At 51.7% G+C, this 21839-nt stretch overlaps 1 protein-coding gene across 1 annotated transcript in view; it reads left to right on the top strand.

Moving 5' to 3' along the window:
- Positions 1-14317: 14317 nt before the first annotated feature.
- LOC138822740 (nuclear pore membrane glycoprotein 210-like) overlaps positions 14318-21839 on the top strand; it is a 75841-nt gene continuing 68319 nt past the window's right edge. Inside the window, exon 1 of the mRNA XM_070015660.1 lies at positions 14318-14490. Coding sequence (XP_069871761.1) covers positions 14318-14490 — 173 coding nt within the window. The remainder of the gene's footprint in view (positions 14491-21839) is intronic.

The following is a 21839-nucleotide window of genomic DNA, read 5'->3' on the forward strand; positions in this document are numbered from 1 at the left end:
GGGTGCTGCCCCCCCCCCGTGCTCCCGGCCTTAACCGCCAGCCCGGGACCTCGGCGGCCCTCCGTGTGCCCGGAGGGTCTGCAGAGCTGACCTGCCGTTCTCAGTGGGCCCTGGCCCCTGGTCCGCGCCAGCCCTGCGGAACTTTGGAAACCCCTCCTGCTTCTGCTTTCTAACTCCATTTCCCGTGGTTTCCCCAGCAGGCAACTCCATTGCAAAGTATTGCCAACTGACCCGCCAAACCTTTCCTCTTTCTCAGTCGGTGGGCTCAGCTGTGGTAATGGAAGCTAACCCTTGCAGGTCGCTATGGGGAATACTGACGCCTCTTTGGGGGGGGAGGGCACTGGGACCTGCCTTTGAAGGGGATGTGGGCGCTGGGCCCCCTCCCTCACCTTCTCTTTTGCTTCCTGGCCATGATGTGAGTAGGTTTGCTCAGTCACATATTCTTAGGGCCTCATCACAGGCCTAAAACTACAGGCCCATCAGATCAGGACCTGGAGCCTCCAAAACTACAAGCCAAAAGGAACCCCTTTTTTTTCTGTAAGTGGTTAGCTCAGACATTTTGTTTATAGTGATGGAAAGCTAACACACATGGTGAGTGAGGTGCAGGGAAGGAGTGAGGTGCAGAGAAGGAAAAAACAAACAAACAAACTCTGGTGTTCTGGGCAATCTTAGAGATTCCTCCAGTCCTCTCCATCTGAGCAACTGGAGTGAGTGGGGCTTTAGCAATGGCCCTGCCTCCTGTCCCTGGCATTTCCTGCAGAGGCCTTGCAGACTTGATGCATTCACAGGGCCTGTCACCAAGAAAATCTGGGCCTTAATCCTAGCCATGTCTGCTCACCGAAACCAAGGAGGTGGTCCATCCCGGTGACCAGGTAGTGGCCCCAAAGCCCCTGCCTCCACCATAACCCTGGCTACAACCTCAGCAGGCCCCAGTCTCATCCTCAGGGAAGTTGACGCACTTGGTGGAGTGAAGTCACCCCTCCCTGCTCTCGGCTCCTGGCAGCCAGAGGCTTGCTATGCCTACAAGGATTGGTGCTCAGGAGATTCCAGGACTGGGAACTCATTAGCATACAAGGCTGCCAGCAACAAACATGATACATGCTCCCCAGCTGCACTGATGGAGACACACACCCCATAACTGCCACATGCCACCCCAGATGCACATTCACACACACACACACACACACACACACACACACACACACACACACACACACGTGCTGCCTGTTATTTTGCACTTTGCCTTTTAAAACCTAAAACACATCTTTATAGATACCCTAACATCAACAGGACCTAATCTACTGCCACCTTTTTAGTGGCTGTGCTATATTCCTTTGCAGGGCTATCTTTTTTTTGGGGGGGAGGGGTGTCCGGTTGTGGGGCCTGAACTCTGGACCTGGGCGCTGTCCCTCAGCTCTTCAGCTCAAGGCTAGCACCCTACCACTTGAGCCACAGCGCCCCTTCTGGCTTTTTCTGCTTATGTGGTGCTGAGGAATCAAACCCAGGGCCTCATGCATGCAAGGCAAGCGCTTTACCACTAAGCCACCTTCCCAGCCCCTTGCAGGACTATCTTTTGTCCCTGTGCATGCATTTCTAGTTTCTTTGCTCTCAGGATGCCTCAGGGGGTACTTGATGCCATGAGCCTGGGCATCTGGCCATATTTCCACATTTAATTCTGACAGAGATGGCTAAAATGTCTGCCCAAAAGTTAGTGTTATTTTATACCTTTATCAGTAATACAGGAGGAATGTCTGTGCTTGCATTTATTTTGCTAATAGGAGGAGTGTGAAGTCCTGTCTCTGTGCATTTTTAAATATATTGACGTGAATAATATAGGCATTTTCTAAATATCCACAAGGAATTGATGCCATGTAAACCAAAAGCATGTATGTTCCAGTCCCTTACAGTGGTGTGGCATTTGCACAGAACTTACCCCATCTACTTTAAATCATCTCTAGATGGCATATGATACCCACACAATGTCAGTGCTCTGCAAACAGTTGTTAGATGTGAGAGCCCCAAAAACTGAGCTGTGAGACCTGAAAGGACTGGGAGTTTGGAAGGCTTCTCCCAACATACTCTCAGAACGCTGAGAGTTTCCTGAAAAGGTCCATCAGTCCTGGCTTGATAGGAATTCAGATTTCTATCCTGGATGTAGGTTAATTCCACCCCAAACTTTCTGGGAGCATGGGGATAGACAAAAGCCTATGCAAAGTCATTTACTGCTTACCTCTATTTCCAATCCTAAGATAAGGAAGTCATTTATCAGTTAAATAAGACTGTACCACAGGATTGGTGCTTGTGACTTCAAGAATATTGTTACCTTACTTTCTGCACATACACCCCTGAACCCTACTCAATAAATACCTTGTGTAAAGGACCTTGGGCACATGAAGCAGGCAGAAGACCTCAGGCCCTGGATGCCCCAAACATCAGGTCCATGGTTTGGTCTCCATTACTGCCCCGTCCCAGGACATGGTGGGTCCTGACAGATCCTTTTTTTTTCCCGTTGGTCCTAAGGCTTGAATTCAGGCCCTGGCACTGTCCCTGATATCTTTTTTGCTCAAGGCTAGCACTCTACCATTTTGAGCCACAGTTTCACTTCTCATTTTTTGAGTGGTTAATTGGAGATAAGAGTTTCACGGGGACTTTTCTGCCTGGGCTGACTTCAAACTGATCCTCAGATCTCAGCCTCCTAAGTAGCTAGGACACAGGTGTGAGCCACCAGCACCCAGCTCAGATTATTATTATTATTATTATAGATTATTATTATATTATTTATAGTGACAAAGAAAAATGTTTATATGGGGGCTGGGAAGGTGGCTCAGTAGTAGAGCACTTGCCTTGCATGCCTGAGGCCCTGGGTTCGATTTCTTAGTACCACATAAGCAAAAAGAGAAAAGCCTGAAGTGTCGCTGTGGCTCAAGTGGTAGAGCGCTAGCCTTGAGCTGAAGAGCTGAGGGACAGCGCCCAGGCCCAGAGTTCAGGTCCCATGACCGGACCCCCCCCCCAAAAAAAAGAAAAAAATGTCTATACATGTTTGTACAGGTGCATTTGCCAAAGCAAGCACTGAGGTTTGGACTCAGGGCCTTGGATTTGCTAAGCAGGTGCTCTACCACACCCCTATGCATTTTTGCTTTGGTTATTTTTCAAATAAGATCTTGCTTTTGTTGAGGTCAACCTGGACTTTAATCCTCCTACTTATACTTCCTACATAGCTAAGATGATAGGTATACACTGCCACATCTAGCTTCATCATTGGTTCAGATGGGGCCTCGAGAACTTTTTTGCCTGGGCTGGCCTCAAACCATGATCTTCCTACTCTTTATGAGTAGCTGGGATTGCAGTCATGAGCTACTGCACTTGGCCCAGGTGCAGTTTTAAAGTTTTTTATTGGCAGTGTTGGGATTTGAACATGTACTGCTTAGTTATTATTTTGTAACCTCAAAACTCAAAAAGTAAGACCAAAGCATTCACTGTCTCTTTCAAGTCTGGTGGTCTTCTGTGCTGTTAATCTGGGTGGTAGTTGGCTGGTGTGACTGGACAGTTGGGGGTCTGCTCTGGCTGGGATGACTCAGCCTTCTGGGTTAGCTGTCCATTAACCCATACCTTTTACATCGTGCCAAACAGCCAGCCCCAGTGTGTCCTCGTGGAAGTAGCAAGATTCCACAGCCACCACCATCTTCCAATGTCTTCTCTGATTCACTCCCCTTGATTCCATTCACCAAAGCAAGTCACATGGCCAAGCCTACATCTAGGGCAGAAGAGAGACACTGCCAAGGTCCATGAACACTGGGATGCAGGAATCGCTGGGGCCCTCATTGCTGTCATCTACCCCAAGCCCCACGCTCAGCAGATGGGAAGGCGATCTCCATAGCAACCAGTCCTGAGGCCCAGATAGCAAGGATGTCTCACGGAAGCTGCTGACTGCTGCCTACATGTGACCTGGAGCCACACATAATCCTTCTGGAGAGAAGGAAGAAGAACATCCTTGAATTGTCAGCCTGGAGACATGAGATCTGGAAAGAGGAATTAGGTTGGAGTATTACAAAAAAAAAAAAGCACTCACCAGTGGCTCACACCAGTAATCCTAACTACTTAGGAGGCTGAGATTTGAGGATCCAAGTTCAAAGGCAGACAACTCCATGAGGCTTTTACATCCAGTTAACAAAAAAGCCAGAAGTGGAGGTGTGGCTCAAGTGCTCATAGACCACCAACTTTGATCAAAAAGCTAAGGGAGAGAGAGAAGCCCCGAGTTCCAGCCCCAGTACTGGCAGAGTGTGTGTGTGTGTGTGTGTGTGTGTGTGTGTGTGTGTGTGTGTGTGTGTGTGTGTGTGTGTGTGTGTGTGTGTGTGTGTGTGTGTGTGTGTGTGTGTGTGTGTGTGTGTGTGTGTGTGTGCGCACTTATAGACTGGAATTTAAATCCACTAGAACTGAGAACGTGTTGGCTTCCTGTTGAAAGTGGAGAGGGTGACAAAGATATGAGCATGCAGGGGAAAGTTTTCCAACGCAGGGGAAGCTATCCTCCCCCGCTGTGAGGCCCGAGGGGCACCTTGGTCCCGCCAGCCTGCTGTCCTCATTTCTTAGCGCAGGCAACAGCAGCCAAGTGCTCTTGCAGGGTGCAATGCCTGAGCCACAGCGTCTGGTGCTGCGGCGGTGGCTGCTGGGGTGTGCTTCAGACAATCAAATTATTTCCTAATTGGAGTCTCCTGCTTAATCAGCTGCTTGCTGAGCATTTGTGCTCTCAGCGATTTCCCTGTCAACACCTCCACCTCTAAACTGCTCTGGTCTGGCTTCAGGATTCTGCCCCTGAGGACAGCTGGAAGGGGAGGGGCCTGCAGGCCACCCTGAGAGACAGGAAGCAGCTGTTCCCTCAACATCAGTGACCTCACTGGGCTTCACAGCCAGCCACCAGGCCAGCTGGGGAACAGGCAGCAGCAGGTGTGCTGTTAGCTCCTCACGTCTTCAAGGGTGGGTCTCTGCCTCTCTCTAGACCTCAGTGACCATGAAAAATCTCCAACTGGGCACTGGTGGCTCATGCCTGTAATTCCAGCTATTCAGGGGGCCAAGAGCTTAAGGATGGAAGCTAAGGTCTGCCTGAGCAGACACATCCTTGAGACTCTTATCTCCAGTTAGCCAACAAGAAAACCAGAAGTGGAGGTGTGACTTAACTGGTAGAGCACCTATTGTGAGGAAAAAAAAAAAGCTAAGCAAAAATGCAAGGGCTGGGAACTGGTGGCTCATGCCTATATCCTAGCTACTCAGGAGGCTGAGAACTGAGGATTATGGTTCAAAGCCAGCCTGGGCAGGAAAGTCCATGAGACTCTTATGTCCAATTAACCATCAGAAAACCGGAAGTGGTGCTATGGCTCAAGTGGTAGAGTGCTTACCTTGAGCTGAAGAGCTGAGGGACAGCACCCAGGCCCAGAGTTCAAGCCCCACAACTGACAAAAAAAAAGGGGGGGGGAGAATGCAAGGCCCTGAGTTCAAGCCCCAGGAAATGTGTGTGTGTGGAGAGAGTGTAACATTAACTGCTAACTCTCAAACTTTCAAGTTCTCAGGGTCTGGGAAGGTGGCTCAGTGGTAGAGTGCTTGCCTTGCATGCATGAGGCCCTGGGTTCGATTCCTCAGCACCACATAAGCAAACAGAAAAAAGCCAGAAGTGGCGCTGTGGCTCAAGTGGTAGAGCGCTAGCCTTGAGCTGAAGAGTTGAGGGACAGCGCCTAAGCCCAGAGTTCAGGTCCCATGACTGGACCCCCCCCAAAAAAAAAAAACTTTCAAGTTCTCTTAGCTTTCCATTACTATAACAAAACACCAGAGACAATCAACTTATGAGACAAGGTTTATCTCAGCTCATGGCACTGGATTCTCTTTGGTCTCAAAGGTAGAGCATCCTACTGAGAGCATGTGGTGTAGAACTGACTGAGCCAGGAATCCCCAGAGTTGCTCCCCCCAGGGCCTTGGGACACCCTATGTGCTCTATCTCACCTCCCTATGGGGTCCCCTGGGGCCTAAGCCTGCAACACGTGGGCCTTCAAGGACAATCAACCGCCAAACGATAGTGGATCCTGAATTCTGTTAATTGAGGTTGATGTGAGGGTGAATAGACTCAGCATGCCATGAATAAGTTCAGCATGCCAGCTTTAGAACCTAAGTCCCATCCACCAAAAGAAGCGTCCTTTTCTATCCTGCCTGACCTGTTCTCACAGCTGCCTCCAGGTGGCGCTGTGGACCAGCAGGTACCGGTGAGGTTCCTTTCTTACCCAGGTGGGTCCCTAGTGAGTGGTGCCATGGAGGCCAGTCTGCCCCTGGGGGCCAGGCCAATCAGGGAGCATATCTGCAGCATTGCTACTTGATGATGGGCAGTCGCTGTCTCCGGTCACAGGCATCTCCTTCCAGGGACTTAGGTTGCAGAAGTTGCTTTTCAGAAGTGACACTTTACATACTTGCCTAAACGACCCAAACAAGTCACTGTAAAGATCACATTGAGAAAAGCTCTGAGTGGCTTAGGTGAGTGGATGAAAGGCAGGTGTGGGGGCCACCACTGCCTTACAGGGAACTAATGAGACAGCTCTCCAGCCTTCCCAAACCCCAGCATCCCACCCCAGCCCCAGCCCCCATAACCACCAAGCCCACCCAGCCAGAATCTGGAGAAAAGTTGGGGAATCTGCACTTGAGCCAATCCTTCTGTCTACATCTGTTAGCAAATTGAGTCCCTTCCTATAGCCTAGTCCACTCCTTCCCTTCTCCACAGCTTAGCATGCTCCCTTCCTAGGCAGCACTAGGCCCATGTAGTAAAGGCAGTAAATATTCAGCTTCCAACCCCCTTTACCTTGGGATGGCACTTCTCAGGGGCAGAAGACAACAAGAATCCCTTAGAGTGACCTTCAGGTCTGGGCAGCTGCAGGACTCTTATCTATTATTAGGACAGCAGCCATCAATCCTAGTCCGACATGATGAAGCCCCTGGCCCACATGTCCACACCAGGGTCTCCACCTCCTAGCCCCTTCTAGCCCGTCCTAAACCTAGGTTATATAGGTCATCCCGGACAATAACTGGTGGTGCTTCTCACTCCTCACTTGTGAGAAGGGGTCTTGCCGGCCCCTTTCCCGGCAATAAACCTTTCTTTGTTCTCTGTACCTGGATGTCTGCATGGTTCTCTGGCAAAGTCTATTAATCTTAATTTTGCTAAGATTGGGATTACAGACACATACCACCACACTAGGCTTATGGTTGAAATGGGTTCTTCTGAACTTTCACCCAGGTTGGACCTGAACCTCAGTTCTCCCAATCATGAGTATGATTTGTCTTTTGAATGAAAAATTCTTTCCCTTGGGCTGGGAAGGTGGCTCAGTGGTAGAGCGCTTGCCTTGCATGCATGAGGCCCTGGGTTTGATTCCTCAGCACCACATAAGCAGAAAAAGCAAGAAGGGGCGCTGTGGCTCAAGCGGTAGGGTGCTAGCCTTGAGCTGAAGAGCTGAAGGACAGCGCCCAGGTCCAGAATTCAAGCCCCACAACAAACAACCAAAAACAAAAAATTCTTTCCCTTTAAGGACAGCTCTTACCTGAGGTTTCTCAGAAGGGATCTCTTGAACTTTTCTAGACAGCCAGGCCTTGAATTAGGGTCCTCCCATTCCTAGCCTCCCAAGAACTAGGTTCTCAGCCTGAGCCATTTGTTCCTGGCCTCTAGTCCCATTATTATTATTATTGTTATCTGGTGTTGGGGATCAAATCAGGAACTCAGGCAGGATAGACAAACACTACCACTACCAGTGAGCCACACCCACAACATTGGTGCTGGGGCTTGAATTCAGGGCTTGGGTACATGCTAACTCACACACACAAAATGTGTAACTTTAAAACTCAATTAACTGGGCACTGGTGGTTCATGTCTGTAACCCTAGCTACTCAAGAGGCTGAGATCTGAGGATCGCGGTTGGAAGCCAGCCTGGGCCAAAGGAAAAAAAAAGTCCCTGTGAGACTCTTATCTCCAATTAACCACTCAAAAACAGGAAGTAGTTGTGTGGCTGGAGTTGTGAACCTTGAGTACAAAGAGGCTCAAAGACAGCACCCACCCCCTGAGTTCCCCACAACCAACAAAACAAAACGAACAAAAACTCAGAATTAACCAACCACGATCACTATATCTGCCTTGATTTGTTTTTTAATATCAGTGATAGGAAAGTTCATTAGGAAAGAAATGGAGCAGGCAGCCTGAGGCACATGGATGACGCAGGAGCTGCAGCAGCCCCACACCACCACACCACACCGCGAGCTGACGGCAAGATCAGCTGATAGGCCAAAACCTGCCTGGCGGCAAACGATGGGGGGGTTACAAAAGAAGGAGGAAGTGTGGACCAAAAAAATGAAAAGACGCTGTGAGCATATTTCTTTTCTAATAAACGTTTCCATCACCTTTATTATGTTTGTTTCTTCCCTCAATTCTTCTCCTGCCAGATGGAAGGAGGTAACTTGCTGCCCTGAATTTCTGGTAACATATTTGGTGCTTCGGCTGTGAACTTGGGGATGAAGTATGTCTTTTTCTGACATGGACTGACCGAATGGTAACAATACGTGGAAATACACAAAATTCCTTTTGTACATTTCACAAGCAATAATAAAGACTAGTGTTTGGTAGTTTTTAGTATATTTACAGAGTTGTGCTGCCGTGACCAGTCTGATGGGAGAGTGTTAGAACGTTCTCTTCCCTCTATCACCGGCCTCCGGCCTCCTGTCGGGACCTGGCAGCCTTCTACCCTTCTCTATGGAGCTGCCCACTCTCACCTGGCACACATGCTGTCATGGGATTTGTCCTTGTTTTCATTGCCTTCTTTCACTGAGCATGATGTCCTCAAGGCATGTGGTCACATGGACACCTCCCACCCCCCTCCCCCACGTTTGCGAACCTCTTCATTAGCAGGCCCAGCTCCACCTCTGACTTTTTGGTGGCCTGGCTGATTTTGAACCCTGATCATCATCAGATCTCAGCCTCCAGGGTGGCTAAGATTAGAGGCATGAGCCACTGGTGCCAGCACAGTAAGAGTCTTAATTTGACTATAGAAACCCCTTCGTGTTGACAAACGAAGTATCTCCTAAGCCTCCAGGAGGAGGAATGTAAGGATGGCGCACACACACACACACACACACACACACACACACACACACACACACACACACACACACACACACACACACACACACACACACACACACACACACACACACACACACACACACACACACACACACCTTTCAACTAAAATGAATACATTCTGGTCTCACATATTTTCAATGATGGCTAGCAGATCGAAACGCTCCCTGACATTGGAAGGACCAATTTTCCGCTCCAACAGCTGAGGGTCCCCAGTCTTGGCCCAGGCTTGCTACAGTCACACTGGAAATGATTCTTCAGAAACAAGGGGAAAAAAAACAAAACCCACAGCCGGCTGCATTTCTGCGCTTTCCCTCTGTGTGTTGGCAATTTGGCATATTTTTTTCTCCCTGGAGAATGAAGTTGTCTGCTTTGGTCAGCCACCATTGCCTTCCACACCCACCGTTTGTTCCCCAGCCACTGACATCTCCCCATAACCAGCTTTTCCCATGGACACCCCCCATAGGAAGAAGGGTCTAGAAGTTTCTAGATCATGTTGGGGTGATATGTAATCACACCCTACAATTCTTTCCTGTACTGTTATTACCCCTCCTCCTGCACATTAATAAATCATTTCCTCCTATTTAATCCCATTGTCAGTTCATTTCAGCAAACCTTAGAGGGTTTTGGCTGTGTGTGTGTGTGTGTGTGTGTGTGTGTGTGTGTGTGTGTGTGTGTGTGTGTGTGTGTAATTTCCCTTTGCTCTGGCACAATACCTCCCAACATCATATTCATATCCAGTCCTAGTGATCATCCTTTTGTTTTGTGCTGGCAGTAGTGGATTTGAACTTGCTAGGCAGGCACTTTACCACTGAACCATACCTCCAGCCTTTTTGTACTGTTTTATTGTCAGTCACAGAGTTTGAACTGGGGGCTGAGCCTTGTGTTCAGGGTTTTTGGGGTTTTTTTTGAGGTGGACTCTTACTTCCTGAGTTCTGCCTATTTGGGTTTCCTATAGTAGCTCGGAGGACAAGTATATGCCACAGACCCAGCTTCTTCCTTTGAGATTGCGTTTCGTGGAGTTCTGTCCAGGGCTAGCCTGGACCAGCAATCTTCCCCATCGCAGCCACCCAAATAGCTAAGATTATAGGTATAAGCCACTGGCAATCTTGCTAGTAACTTAGTAACTTTCTCGGGCACACAGCCAATAGATGGCAGAGCCTCAACCCGGCCAACATGCATGCAGGGTTTTACTGTGAGCTGCTAGGTGTGGGGATGGGGTGGGGGACTCAGCCCACTCTGGATATGGCAGTAAGAGTGGGCACTGTCCATGGGGAAATTTAGGATACAAATGGACTCAAGGTTGTTTTATGGCCATGCATAGGCAGAATTAAACAATGTTAGAATAAAGTAAAATGCACATCCCCCAAAAATCCTGGTGTAAGTTCTACAGCTGCAGCTTTTTGTTTAACCAAATCTTATTTTTTTAATTGCAATAAAAATATACCTAATGTAAATTTACCATCATTTTATTATTTCTTTTTTAACTGGTCCTAGGGTTTGAAGTCTGAGCCTGGGTGCAGTTCCTGAGCTTCTTTTGCTCCAGATTAGCGCTCTACCACTTGAACCACAGGGCCACTTCCAGCTTTTTCTGGAGTAGTTTATTGAAGATAAGAGTATCATGGACTTCCTGCCTGGGCTGGCTTCAACCATGATTCTCAGCTCTCAGCCTACTGAGTAGCTAGGATGACAGGCATGAGCCCCCAGCGCCTGGCTGCCATCTTATTTTTAAGTGTATCCAATTCAGTGTCACTCAGTATGTTCACACTGCTTTCCAACCAATCTCCTGATTTTTTCATCTCACAGAACTTCCCCCCCACCACGCAATGCCCCAGCCCTTGGCAATCACAATTCTACCTGTCCTGGATATGAAGGTTCTGGGATCATGGGCGGGCTGGCTTCCTCCACTCAGCCCGGGTGCCTGAGGCTCAGTCACGTCATTACTCGTGGCAGAACTGCCGACTTCCACTTCCGGGCTGCATAGCATTCCACGTGTGCGCACAGCAGGTCCTGCTTACCCATTGGTGGGTGACCCTTCACTGTTCTCCACCTTTTGGTTTCTGTCAGTGATGCTGCAAATATCTAGTCATGTCTGTGCTCTCAGTCCTTTGGAGAAAATCCCACAGGTGAGATTTCTGGCTAAAAGCCGAGTGCACAAAAGACCCCCAAGTAGCATTGTGGCTGTAAGCATAAAGGGTTCTCATCTTGTAGAGACACCAGTGGAAGGACAGGATGTCCTTCGTGTTCCAAGCAAGACAGTGGAAGCCTGGCTTCAGAAGAAGAGCAGGCCATGGACTGTAGCCACACATTGGCTTTCTTGTAGTCTGTCTACTTCTGTAACCATTTGAGGCTCTCCATTGTAAATTATCCCCCCCTCTGGACTTCAGGAATTAAGCCAGGCCTTGTGCATGCTAGGCAAATGCTCTATTTCTTGATCTAATCTCCCAGCCCATTTGTTATTTATTTTGAGACAAGGTTTCACCACCTCTTTTTGCTGGAGCTAGGTCTCAAACTCCCAATCCCCCTGCCTCAGCCTCCTGAGCTTCTAGGACTACAGATGGAGTCACCAAGCTCAGCTTGTAAAATTATTTTGGAAAGTTACTTGTTTCTAATAGGATAAAGTTAATTGTCTTAAAAATTCTCTTGGGGCTGGGGATGTGGCTCCGTGGTAGAGTGCTTGCCTAGCATGCATGAAGCCCTGGGTTCCATCCCTCAGTACCACATATAAAGAAAAAGCCAAAAGTGCTGTGGTTCAAGTGGTAGAGTGCTAGCCTTCAGCAAAAGAAGTTCAAAGACAGTGCCCAGGCCCTGAGTTCAAGCCCCAGGACTGGCAAAAAGAAAATTCTCTTCATCCTAACATGCTATAGACTGATGGTTGTGGCTGGGTCTTGTGCTTGGCACCTTCCAACTGAGAGCCCTGAGAGCAAGTCTTGGGTGCTGAAAGCCAGGGCTGGGCACTGCCAGTGAGCCTCAGGCCCTGAGTCTGCAGCAGGGAACAGCAGTTGGCGTAATGGGCTAGCATCTCTGTTTCCTTTATTTATTTCATGGCTATTTCTATTTTGGCAACAGATACTGGTTTTCTATTTATAGAAACAGTAAATCTTGCTTCTTAAATATTTGCAAACACTTTGACTTAAAGACAAATAGGAAATAACAGTACAGGTGGTACTCAGATATTGTAAAAAAATTTTTTTAGGGTGCTAGGAAATGACAGAAGTTTGGGAGGCACTGATAACAGCTTGCAGGGAATATTTCCTTATTTGTCAGGCAGACAAACTGTCTCACACTAGTCTGTAATTTCTTCTGTTCCTGAAGGTCTCTGTGCCCAGGGGCCAAATGGTCTGCTTAGCTCCCTTCCTCCTCTCAGAGAAATACTGAAGAGGGCCCAGTGGAAGGAAAAGGGGTTCATTATGAATCATTTTGTGTATAGGTGTCTGTGTGAATCTGTTTCCTTTCTCTGGGTTACATGTCCAAGAATGTGAATGTTTCTTTTTAATAAATTACCTGCCATTGTTTGCAACCAAGATGTTTTACCTTACAATCCGTGTTACTGATTTCTCCTTGATAGAAGATCTGGCGATAGAGACAATCCTGAGCCCTTCAGCCCCTGGGCCCTGCGTGAGACGTTTTACTTACTGCCCTACCTTCTGGGCAAGGGATACGAGCATATTTATCTGCTTGGGTACCGGTAAGCTTTCCTTCAAATTCATTTGTGTATTCTCTGTGGAAGACCCTGGTTGCCAACAGGGAAGTGATGAAATTGTGAGGGGAAAGAATCCCCAGCCTTTTTAATTTAGCCATCTGACTCAATTACTTGCTCAAAATGAATCGGGGGTGGGGGGTGGGATAGCTCAGTGCTAGAACACTTGCTTAGTACGTTAAAAGTCCTAGGTTGGATACTCACAATAGGGAAAAAAATTAAAGATAGAGAAAATAACTGAAAGAAGCTGGGCACAGGAGCTGCAACCTGTATCCCAGCTACTCAGGAGGCAGAGAGCAGGACAGGCATAAAAGTTTTGAGACTCCATCTCAACCAAAGACTCAAGTCGATCGCAGATGCCTGTTACCCCAGCAACAAGGGGAAGTACATAGGAGGATCAATGCCCAAGCTGGCCTGGGCATAAAGCAAGACCCTATCTGAAAAATAACCAAGGCAAACAGGGGTTGGAGTGATTTAAGTGGTTCAAGTGATACAGCACCTGCCTAGCAAGCACCAGGGCATGAGTTCAATCTCCAGTGCTATTTTAAAAAAAGCATACAGAGGAACACACAAGATGATTTCACAGCCACTCCCTTGGCCGCTTCTTCAAAGCAGGGAGCTCCTGGGAAGTGTTTTCCCAGAGCACCTGGCTCCATACATCAAAGATCCCCCCCTCTCTGGAGGTGTCTCAGATCCCTCCCATCACACACAGCCCGGGTCTAGGGTGTGCACGCTTCCAGGGTGAACCCCAAGTACTGCTCGCTCCATAGTTTTGGAGGGGCAGGCTTTGGGCCCAGTGAGGGACCACCTCTTCCTGACACCCCGCCGGCCGGACCCCCACCCAGACCCCCCCAACCGGGGACCCCGGTTCCTCCCAGACAACTGGAGCCCCGGGAGCGCAGGGCGCGGATGAACCTGGGGCGCTGCGAGCCTGTTCTGGACTCGGGGCCCGGTGTGCCTGCCCTTCGGGGTAACTCCCGACGCTTCTAGAAGTCAGGGTGCGGGGCTCCCGTGGCTGCTCCGGCTGAGCCTGGGGTCCTCAGGTCCTGCGAGGGACGTCGAGGCAGCGCGGGCCCGCCACACGTCAGAGAGCACGGGCAATCCACGGCCGTGAACCAGGGCAGGGCCGGGGCGGCCGGGACCACCGCGGCCCAAGCAGCGCCCGGCCTCCCGCGCGGCCCCGGGGCGCTCCGCCGGCGCGCGCCCGCTCCCCCCACCACGCGGGGCCGCGCGGGCCTGGCCTTCACCTCGCCCCGGGAGCGCGCCCGGCCCTCACACGGACCCAGGGGCGCGCCCACCAGACCCGCCGCGAGGCCCAGGAAGTGGGCCGGCCCCGCCCCGCCCCGCCCCGCCCGCCGCGCCGTCACCTGCGGGCCGGCGGCCGGGCGCGCGGGCCGGAGGGCGCCAGGGGGAGCGCGCGCGCGGGCGAGCGGGCGCCGGGTCGCCGGAGGGGAAGCGCGGCGGGGATGGCGGCGCGGGGCCGGGGGCCGCCGCGGCTGCTGCTGGCGCTCGCGCTGCTGCTGGCGCTCGGCCCCTCGGCCGCGGCGGCCAAGCTCAACATTCCCAAAGTGCTGCTGCCCTTCACGCGGGCCACGCGCGTGAACTTCACCCTGGAGGCGTCGGAGGGCTGCTACCGCTGGTGAGGCGCGGGCCGGGCGGGCGGCGGGCGGGCGGCCCGCGTGGCCGGCGCGAGGCCTAGGGCCCGGCGGCCGCGGAGCAGGTGCGCGGCGCGGGGCGGGGCCTGCGGCGGCCGCGGCCGGGGCGGAGGGCCGCGCGTGACCCGGCGGCGTGCGCGCGGGGCGCCGCCTCTGCGCCGGCGCCGCCGGGGACGGGGCGCCGCGTGGGGCCCGGCCGCGTGTGCGGCGCCGGCGGGGGCGGCGGGGCCCGGGAGCGGGCTGGGCTGGGCTGGAGGCGGCCTCCGCGGCTCCTGCAGGCCAACGCGGGCCCGGGGTGCCGGGCGGGGGCCGCGTGGCCTCGGGGAGCGGAGGCCCGGGCCGCGCGTCCCGGCTCCTGCGGGAACCGACCGCGGACGAGCCCGGCCGGTGGAGACCACCGGACCTGTTGGCCGCTTGGGGAGGAGCACACGTTGGGCTGAAAGGGTTGGGGGGGGGCGGGAGACCGACCGGGGGCCGTTGACTCGGCGAAATGAGTGGGGCCTGGCCCCGGGCGCTGCGGGCGGGCCCGCGGGGGGGGGGGGGCGAGGTACCGCGCCGGTGCCCGGGCCGCGCCCCGCCCGCCCCGCCCGCGCGCCCCGCCCGCCCGGTGCCCGGGGCCCTCGCCAGGTCGAAGCCTAAGACAGTGCAGCCGCACTGCCGAGCCGCGCGCGCGCGTGCGTGCGTCTGTGTCTGTCTGTCTGTCTGTGTCTGTCTGTGTCTGTCTGTCTGCCTGTCTGTGTCTGCCGTTGAAGCTTCCGCCCGGTAGTCGGCTTGCTCACCCGGGGTCCCGGGTGCATCGCCGGCGTCTCCAAAGCCCGGCCCAGAATTCACGTGAATTACCGTGCCCGCCCGGGCCGTGGCGTTCCGGGGTTGGCGTTTGAGGCGGGGAGCCCTGGTCGACCGCGGGCCGCCAGCACGGTGCTTTCCTGCCCGTCCGCCTGCCGCCTCGTGCGGGCAGACGCACGCGCTGCCTCGGGAAGGGGCCTGTGGAGGGGAAGCTGGGTAATAAAATCAGATTTCAAGGGAGCCCCTGTGGACGCATTTGTGTGCTACTTCCTGTGAGGCTCTGAGGGTACCTCGATCTCCGAGGACCCTTTGTCTCTTCCTTTCCGGTGTTTCCAAGGCTCCTTTCCCTTTCCCTTTCTTTTCTGAGAGGAGATGAGCAAAGTGGACACTTGTTTACTTGATGGGAGGAAGGGGAAAACCACTCCTAATCTACGCATCACTGAAATGCTAAGTACCTCACACATTTAGTGTCTGGTCCTTAGTTTACGTTGTAAATGTGACTCCTTAGCTGAGTGTCTCAGAGGTGTTTGGTGGTTGCATTTTTCCCTTCACAGGACAATGTTCTGTCAATCAAGCAGTAAAAATGTTAGCTTTGTTTTTAGAAATGCTGTTTATTGTAGTGCAGTCATCTATTGCCTTCGTTTTGAAGATTCTCCTATGGAGCCTTTGAGTTGGTAGACAAGCTCTTTACTCCAGTCACAAAATCCTCGGAGGAAATAATCTGTTTATCTGTGAAGTTCATTGTTAAGTCTCTGCAACGAGGACAAAGATCCTGGGGGAGTTTTGTTGTAGAGTTCTAACTGTCCTAAAATTTATCATTGCATGTTGGTGCCAGTGGCTTCAAGGTTATTCGTCCTGTTTCTTGATTTTTAGTATCAAATAGTGGGACAATTTTGGGTCAGGGGAACTACAGACATCATCTAGAGCAAGCTGCCCACACGTGAGATTGGAAGGCCCAGACTTCAGTCTAGGGAGTGATGGTCACAGAGTCAGGTAGCTTACTGAGAAGGATCAAGCCAAGTAAGGGCCACTGGGAGGCCTCCCTACCTCCTTGTTCCTGGGGACATTCAGCCTTCTGCTCACTTGGAGTGTCCCCACCCACCTCAGCTGCCACATTAATTGATCCTTCTGGTTGTACCCAGCCAGCATTGCTGGTTGTCTAACACGTTCCTGATTCATTTAGATAATTTGCTCTATTGAGAATTATTTGTAAAGTAAATTTTCATCAGTTTCTTTTGAAGGCATGGATTCATATGCAAAATGACACCCTGAAAGAAACTTGAGAGAATCAAGAAAAGGACACCTGACCCTAGTCCTTCAACTCCAGTATAATCCCTGGCACCATTTTGATTTCCTTGAAGAGACTGCTCCCTGGGTGTGTGAGGGAGGTACATTCCTGGGAGATCAGATAGGGAAGGGAAGGTGGGCAAGGATGTTCTTTTAGTGAAAGTCAGGCCATCCACTGGCCCCTCTACAATGTAATTGTACTACCACTTGCCCTGCCTAATGCAAATAGAGACCAAGCCTAAGCCTTTTAGCCCCAGGTCAGCCGTTGGCTGCTCTTAAGGGAAGGAGGTCACGCTACCTCCAGGCCTTGGGTAAAGTGGCCCTTACCAGCCCCTCCCCTAGACATAGCACCCAGTGTAATTAGCCTTACCCGGTGTAATTGGCCGTCTCCTTTCTTGTCTCTTGAGCTGCTTGATGTGTTTGCCAGTCTTGGTCCTGGGCCTCGGCATGCCTTCTCTCATATGTGCTGGAGCCCTCAGCAGGGTGTGAGGGTGCTCAGTCAGAGCTCTTTTTGGGTGAGAATCTCTTACAAACAGATGAACAATAATTGTGACTCTTTCCTATGAGCTGGATGTTATTCAAGGTCCTGGGGACATTTCAGAGGAGGAGCAGATGGTGTCCTGCTTTCCTGGGGTGTGTAGTTGAATGGGGGAGTTGACTAAGAAGATGCAGGAATAAGTGTGCAGGAGATGAATGTGTCGTGGGACACGGTGGTCAGGACACAGCTGGTTGGGGTCCAGCTGGAACTTGAGTGGGCCTTGCTGGAGGAAGTTGCAGGTTCGGAGGCCCGGGGGTGGGACTGAGTTCATTGGAAGAGCTCACAGGAAGCAGTGAATTTGGAGTGAGGTTAGAGAGGTTGTAGAGGCCTCGGCTGCAAGGGATCTTGTGGGTTTTGGTTAGGGGGCAGGAAGGGGTTGCTGGGTCAGGTGTTGGGTTGGGCTGGTACATGCTGGATCTTTGTGGCCTTACCCTTTCCTAAACACCCTCAGGGCCACCTGTACCTGAGGCTTCCCCAGGACTGGCCTTGGCTGCACAGCTGGACTGGGACTGTGCTTCGCCCCTGTCCTCCAACAGGCAGGAGGGAGGTGCGGGGAAGTATCTGTTGACTTGAGTTGAGCTGCTGCTGGGGTTGTTTTCCTTTGTGGGTTCCTACTCTGCCTGGGTTCCAGCAGCCTCTGAGGGAGGGGGCTCCTGCACTGTGGATGCTGCCTCGGTCGCCACGCAGGGCGGTGCCTGGACGGGCTGGACGTTGCCACCCGCATTATCCTGGTTCCTTGCACAAGTTTCACTTCTCTTTTTTCCTCCCTACTGTAGCTTCTGGCCTGACCTGGTGCCCTGGGTTCCTGTGGCCCTGCCCAGCTCTCCTCTGCTCTGGCAAGTTCTGTGTGCCAGTGTGAGAAAGTCACCCTTCCCTGTTTCCTCGCTGTTGGCTTATTTATTTGTTTGGTTATGTAGTTATTACTATTTTTGCCAGACTGGGGATGAAACCTAGGGCCTTGCACATGCCAGGCAAGCGCTCTGTCAGTGAGCTGTATCCGTAGTCCTTTCAGATCCCCTCTCAGTCCTTTACACATCCTCAGAAACTTTTGTCTGCTCTCAGTATGTTAGCATTTTTTTTTTTTTTTTTTGTCGGTCGTGGGGCTTGAACTCTGGGCCTGGGCGCTGTCCCTCAGCTCTTCAGCTCAAGGCAAGCGCTCTACCATTTGAGCTACAGCGCCACTTCCGGTTTTCTGGTGGTTTATTGGAGATAGGAGTCTCACGGTCTCTCCTGCCCGGGCTGGCTTTGAACCTCGATCCTCAGATCTCAGCCTCCTGAGTAGCTAGGATTACAGGTGTGAGCCACCAGCACCCAGCTTATGTTAGCATTTTTTCTTTCATTTTAAAAAGAAAACATTTATAACAAAGCCTAGGACTGTCAGCATTGGTAGGCGTCCAGTTCAGCGCAGTGACAGGAGCATTCTCATGAGTGCCACCGTCACCCACCTCCGACTCTTCACTTGTAAAACTGAAACTCAGCATCCGTTAAACTCTAACTCCCCATTTCCTCCTACCCCAGCCTGGTAACCACACTCCTCTTCTCTTAGCACTTGTGAAAAACGAGCCTGTCTTCGAGAGCCTTTGCGGCCCAGGGTGTCTTTAACCCCGGTCTCAGAACACTGGCTGCATCTGGCGTTTGGCAGATCACATACATTGTCTGTTTCCAAGAATCTGTAAGACTTACTTTTACATTACTTTTTTTGGAAAAGAAGATTCAAAAGAAAAGATACGAGTGGTATTCGGAGGCAACTGCACTGAGGTGACTTGGAGGGCTGCAGGTGGGTGTAGCTTCCCGTTGCCATGACAAAAGATACCTGAGACACCCAACTTACAAGAGCAAAGGTTTACTTGGCACATGCTTTCACAAGTTTGCTGCTTCTTGGCCCAGGTGCTTTGGGCCTGTGTCAGAACGTCGCCTCGTGATGAGACTGTGGCAGAGGTCAGTTCTCTGCCTGGTGGCCATGTCCCCCAAAGGCTATGACCTTCACTGCTACCCACTGCAGCTTTTTTTTTTTTTTTTTGCCAGTCATGGGCCTTGAGCTCTGGGCCTGGGCGCTGTCCCTCAGCTCTTCAGCTCAAGGCTAGCACTCTACCACTTGAGCCACAGCGCCACTTCCAGCTTTTTCTGCTTATGTGGTGCTGAGGAATTGAACCCAGGGACTCATGCATGCAAGGCAAGCACTCTACCACTGAGCCACTTTCCCAGCCCCTACTTTTCCTTCTTATTAGGTGATTTTCTTAGGTATTTTGTTGTAGCTGTGGAGAGCTAACACAGGGAAGATTCAGAGTGGCTACATTAGGGACCCTCTCCACGCCAGGCCCAGCGGTTCTGATTCCCGAGAGGAGGAGGGGTGATGAGAGGAACTGATGGGTCCATGCAGGAGTTGCCATGTGTCTGAACAACAAAAAAGCTGGTCAGGACGAATCCTGGTGAGAGAGGCTCCTAACATGTAAGGAACAGCATAGCAAAGGAGAGGAGGGGGAGAAGCTGGGAGCCAGGAGAGGCTTCTGAGCAGAGGTTAGACTTGATGTGAGATGGTTTAGGCTCCAGCCAGGGCTGCACCCTTAAGCCAGTAACTTCATTCCTCTAACAGTGGCTCCAAGGACATCTATGGTTGGATGGAGAAGGGGCTTTATTTTGTTTTTTATTTATTGTGCCAGTCTAGGGCTTGAACTCTGGGCCTGGGCGCTGTCCCTGAACTTTTTTTACTCAAGGCTAGCACTCTGCCACTTGAGCCATAGCTTTTTGGTGATTAAATGGAAATAAGAGTCTCGAGGACTTTAACGTGCTTGAGCTAGGCTGGCTTCAAACCCTGGTCCTCAGATGCCAGCCTCCTAACTAGCTAGCCCAATGCCTGGTGGTGACGGGCTTTATAAGGAGGGCTTAATGGGAGGGGTTGGGACTAGGCCTCAGGGAGCAGGATGGACAGGTTCAATAACCCTGATTTGGAACGACCGACACTCCCTTCTTTCTTTAGAAAGCAAAGTTCTAGTGGTAAGAATCATGCTGGTCTGCAAGCCCCTCCTCATTCAGGAGCCCCCCCCCCCATTCGGGAGTCCCTTCTTTTTCCTGAACTTGAGAGCTGCGATAAGAGCTTTCTGTTTGCGATCTCACCCAGTTACCCAGTCCTTGGTAGTTGGACACTGTTTTTATTCTTATTGTTGGGAGAAGGAAATGGAGGCCCTAGGAAGTTAAATTACTGGCACAAGGTCACATGGCTGGTTGAGTGGCAGCTCTGTATCATACCTCACCTGCTGTTGAGAGAAATTGAGGAGGCCATGCCTATCTCCCCCCCCCCCTTGTTATCTCTGCACTGTACCCTGGTCCCCAGAAGAGACAGATGCTCCATTCTGATGTGTGTTTCTTGCAAGATGGTGGTGAAGAGGGAGAATGGGCAGTGGTGCTAATTACCAGTTGTGTGTGCAGGAGGCACGACTCCTGGGTGAGTGGTGATTCGTTTCACCTAGGGAGGCAAGAGGTGCTCTCAGCAGGAAAGCCACTGGGCCTGGCTTCCCAGAGCAGCGGTGCTCCAGTCAACAGGCGCCCTGTGGATATCTTCTAACCCAGCCAAGGGCAGGGCTTGGGAAGGGGGGGGATGCTGAGTAGTCTAATAATCTTTAAGACAGTCACACCTCTTAGCACCCAGGGCCGATAACAGAGCAATAAATGCAGCCAGCAGATAAGATAAAGGCCTGCCCATGGCCTCCTAGCCTCATCTCTGCCCATAGGAAACAGGCCTGGGACATGAGTCCCACAAAGCTCTGTGCAGAAGGAGTTATGACAAATGGTAAAGGGGCTGGGAAGGTGGCTCAGTGGTAGAGCGCTTGCCTTGCATGCATGAGGCCCTGGGTTCGATTCCTCAGCACCACATAAGCAAAAAAGAAAAAAAAGCCGGAAGTGGTGCTGTGGCTCAAGTGGTAGAGCGCTGGCCTTGAGCTGAAGAGCTGAGGGACAGCACTCAGGCCCAGAGTTCAGGCCCCACGACCAGACCCCACCCAAAAAAAAAAAAGACAAATGGTAAAGTGCTGAGACCCAGCAGCAGCAGCAGACTAGGCAGCCAGCCACATCCCCACACCCAGCCTCATTTGCGCAGATCTGCTCTCCTTTGGACCCTATCCAACACAGGGGAGCTCGCCCTAGCGTCTCTGCAGGTGGTCAGCTTCCTCCTGGGACATTTGAGGCCCCTTAGCGCCACAACTTTGAGAGGCATGAAAACCCAGGGAGGTGTGCAGGCACAGGTGCGCATCTGTGGACTGGCTGTCCACATCCTCCGGCCAGCCTCGGCCTCCTGCTCTGCCTTCCTCACAGGAACGGGGGATACCGGGTAAAAGAGTGCTTCACGTCCTACACTGCCAAGCTGAACTGAAGCCCCTGTGCACAGCTACTTAAAGATAGTTGCAAAAAGAAAGAAAGCTTTTTGGACAGTTGGAAAAGTGAATCGTAGAAAAGAATTAAAAATAAAATTCAAAAATCAGAAAATCCGCCGGGCGCTGGTGGCTCACGCCTGTAATCCTAGCTACTCAGGAGGCTGAGATCTAAGGATCGTGGTTCAAAGCCAGCCCAGGCAGGAGAGACTGTGAGACTCCTATCTCCAATAAACCACCAGAAAACCGGAAGTGGTGCTGTAGCTCAAGTGGTAGAGCGCTCGCCTTGAGCTGAAGAGCTGAGGGACAGCGCCCAGGCCCAGAGTTCAAGCCCCACGACCGACCAAAAAAAAAAAAT

The sequence above is a fragment of the Dipodomys merriami genome, unplaced genomic scaffold, assembly GCF_024711535.1.
Source record: "Dipodomys merriami isolate MVZ:Mamm:240054 unplaced genomic scaffold, mDipMer1.0.p SCAF_114, whole genome shotgun sequence".
Taxonomy (NCBI): Eukaryota; Metazoa; Chordata; class Mammalia; order Rodentia; family Heteromyidae; genus Dipodomys; species Dipodomys merriami.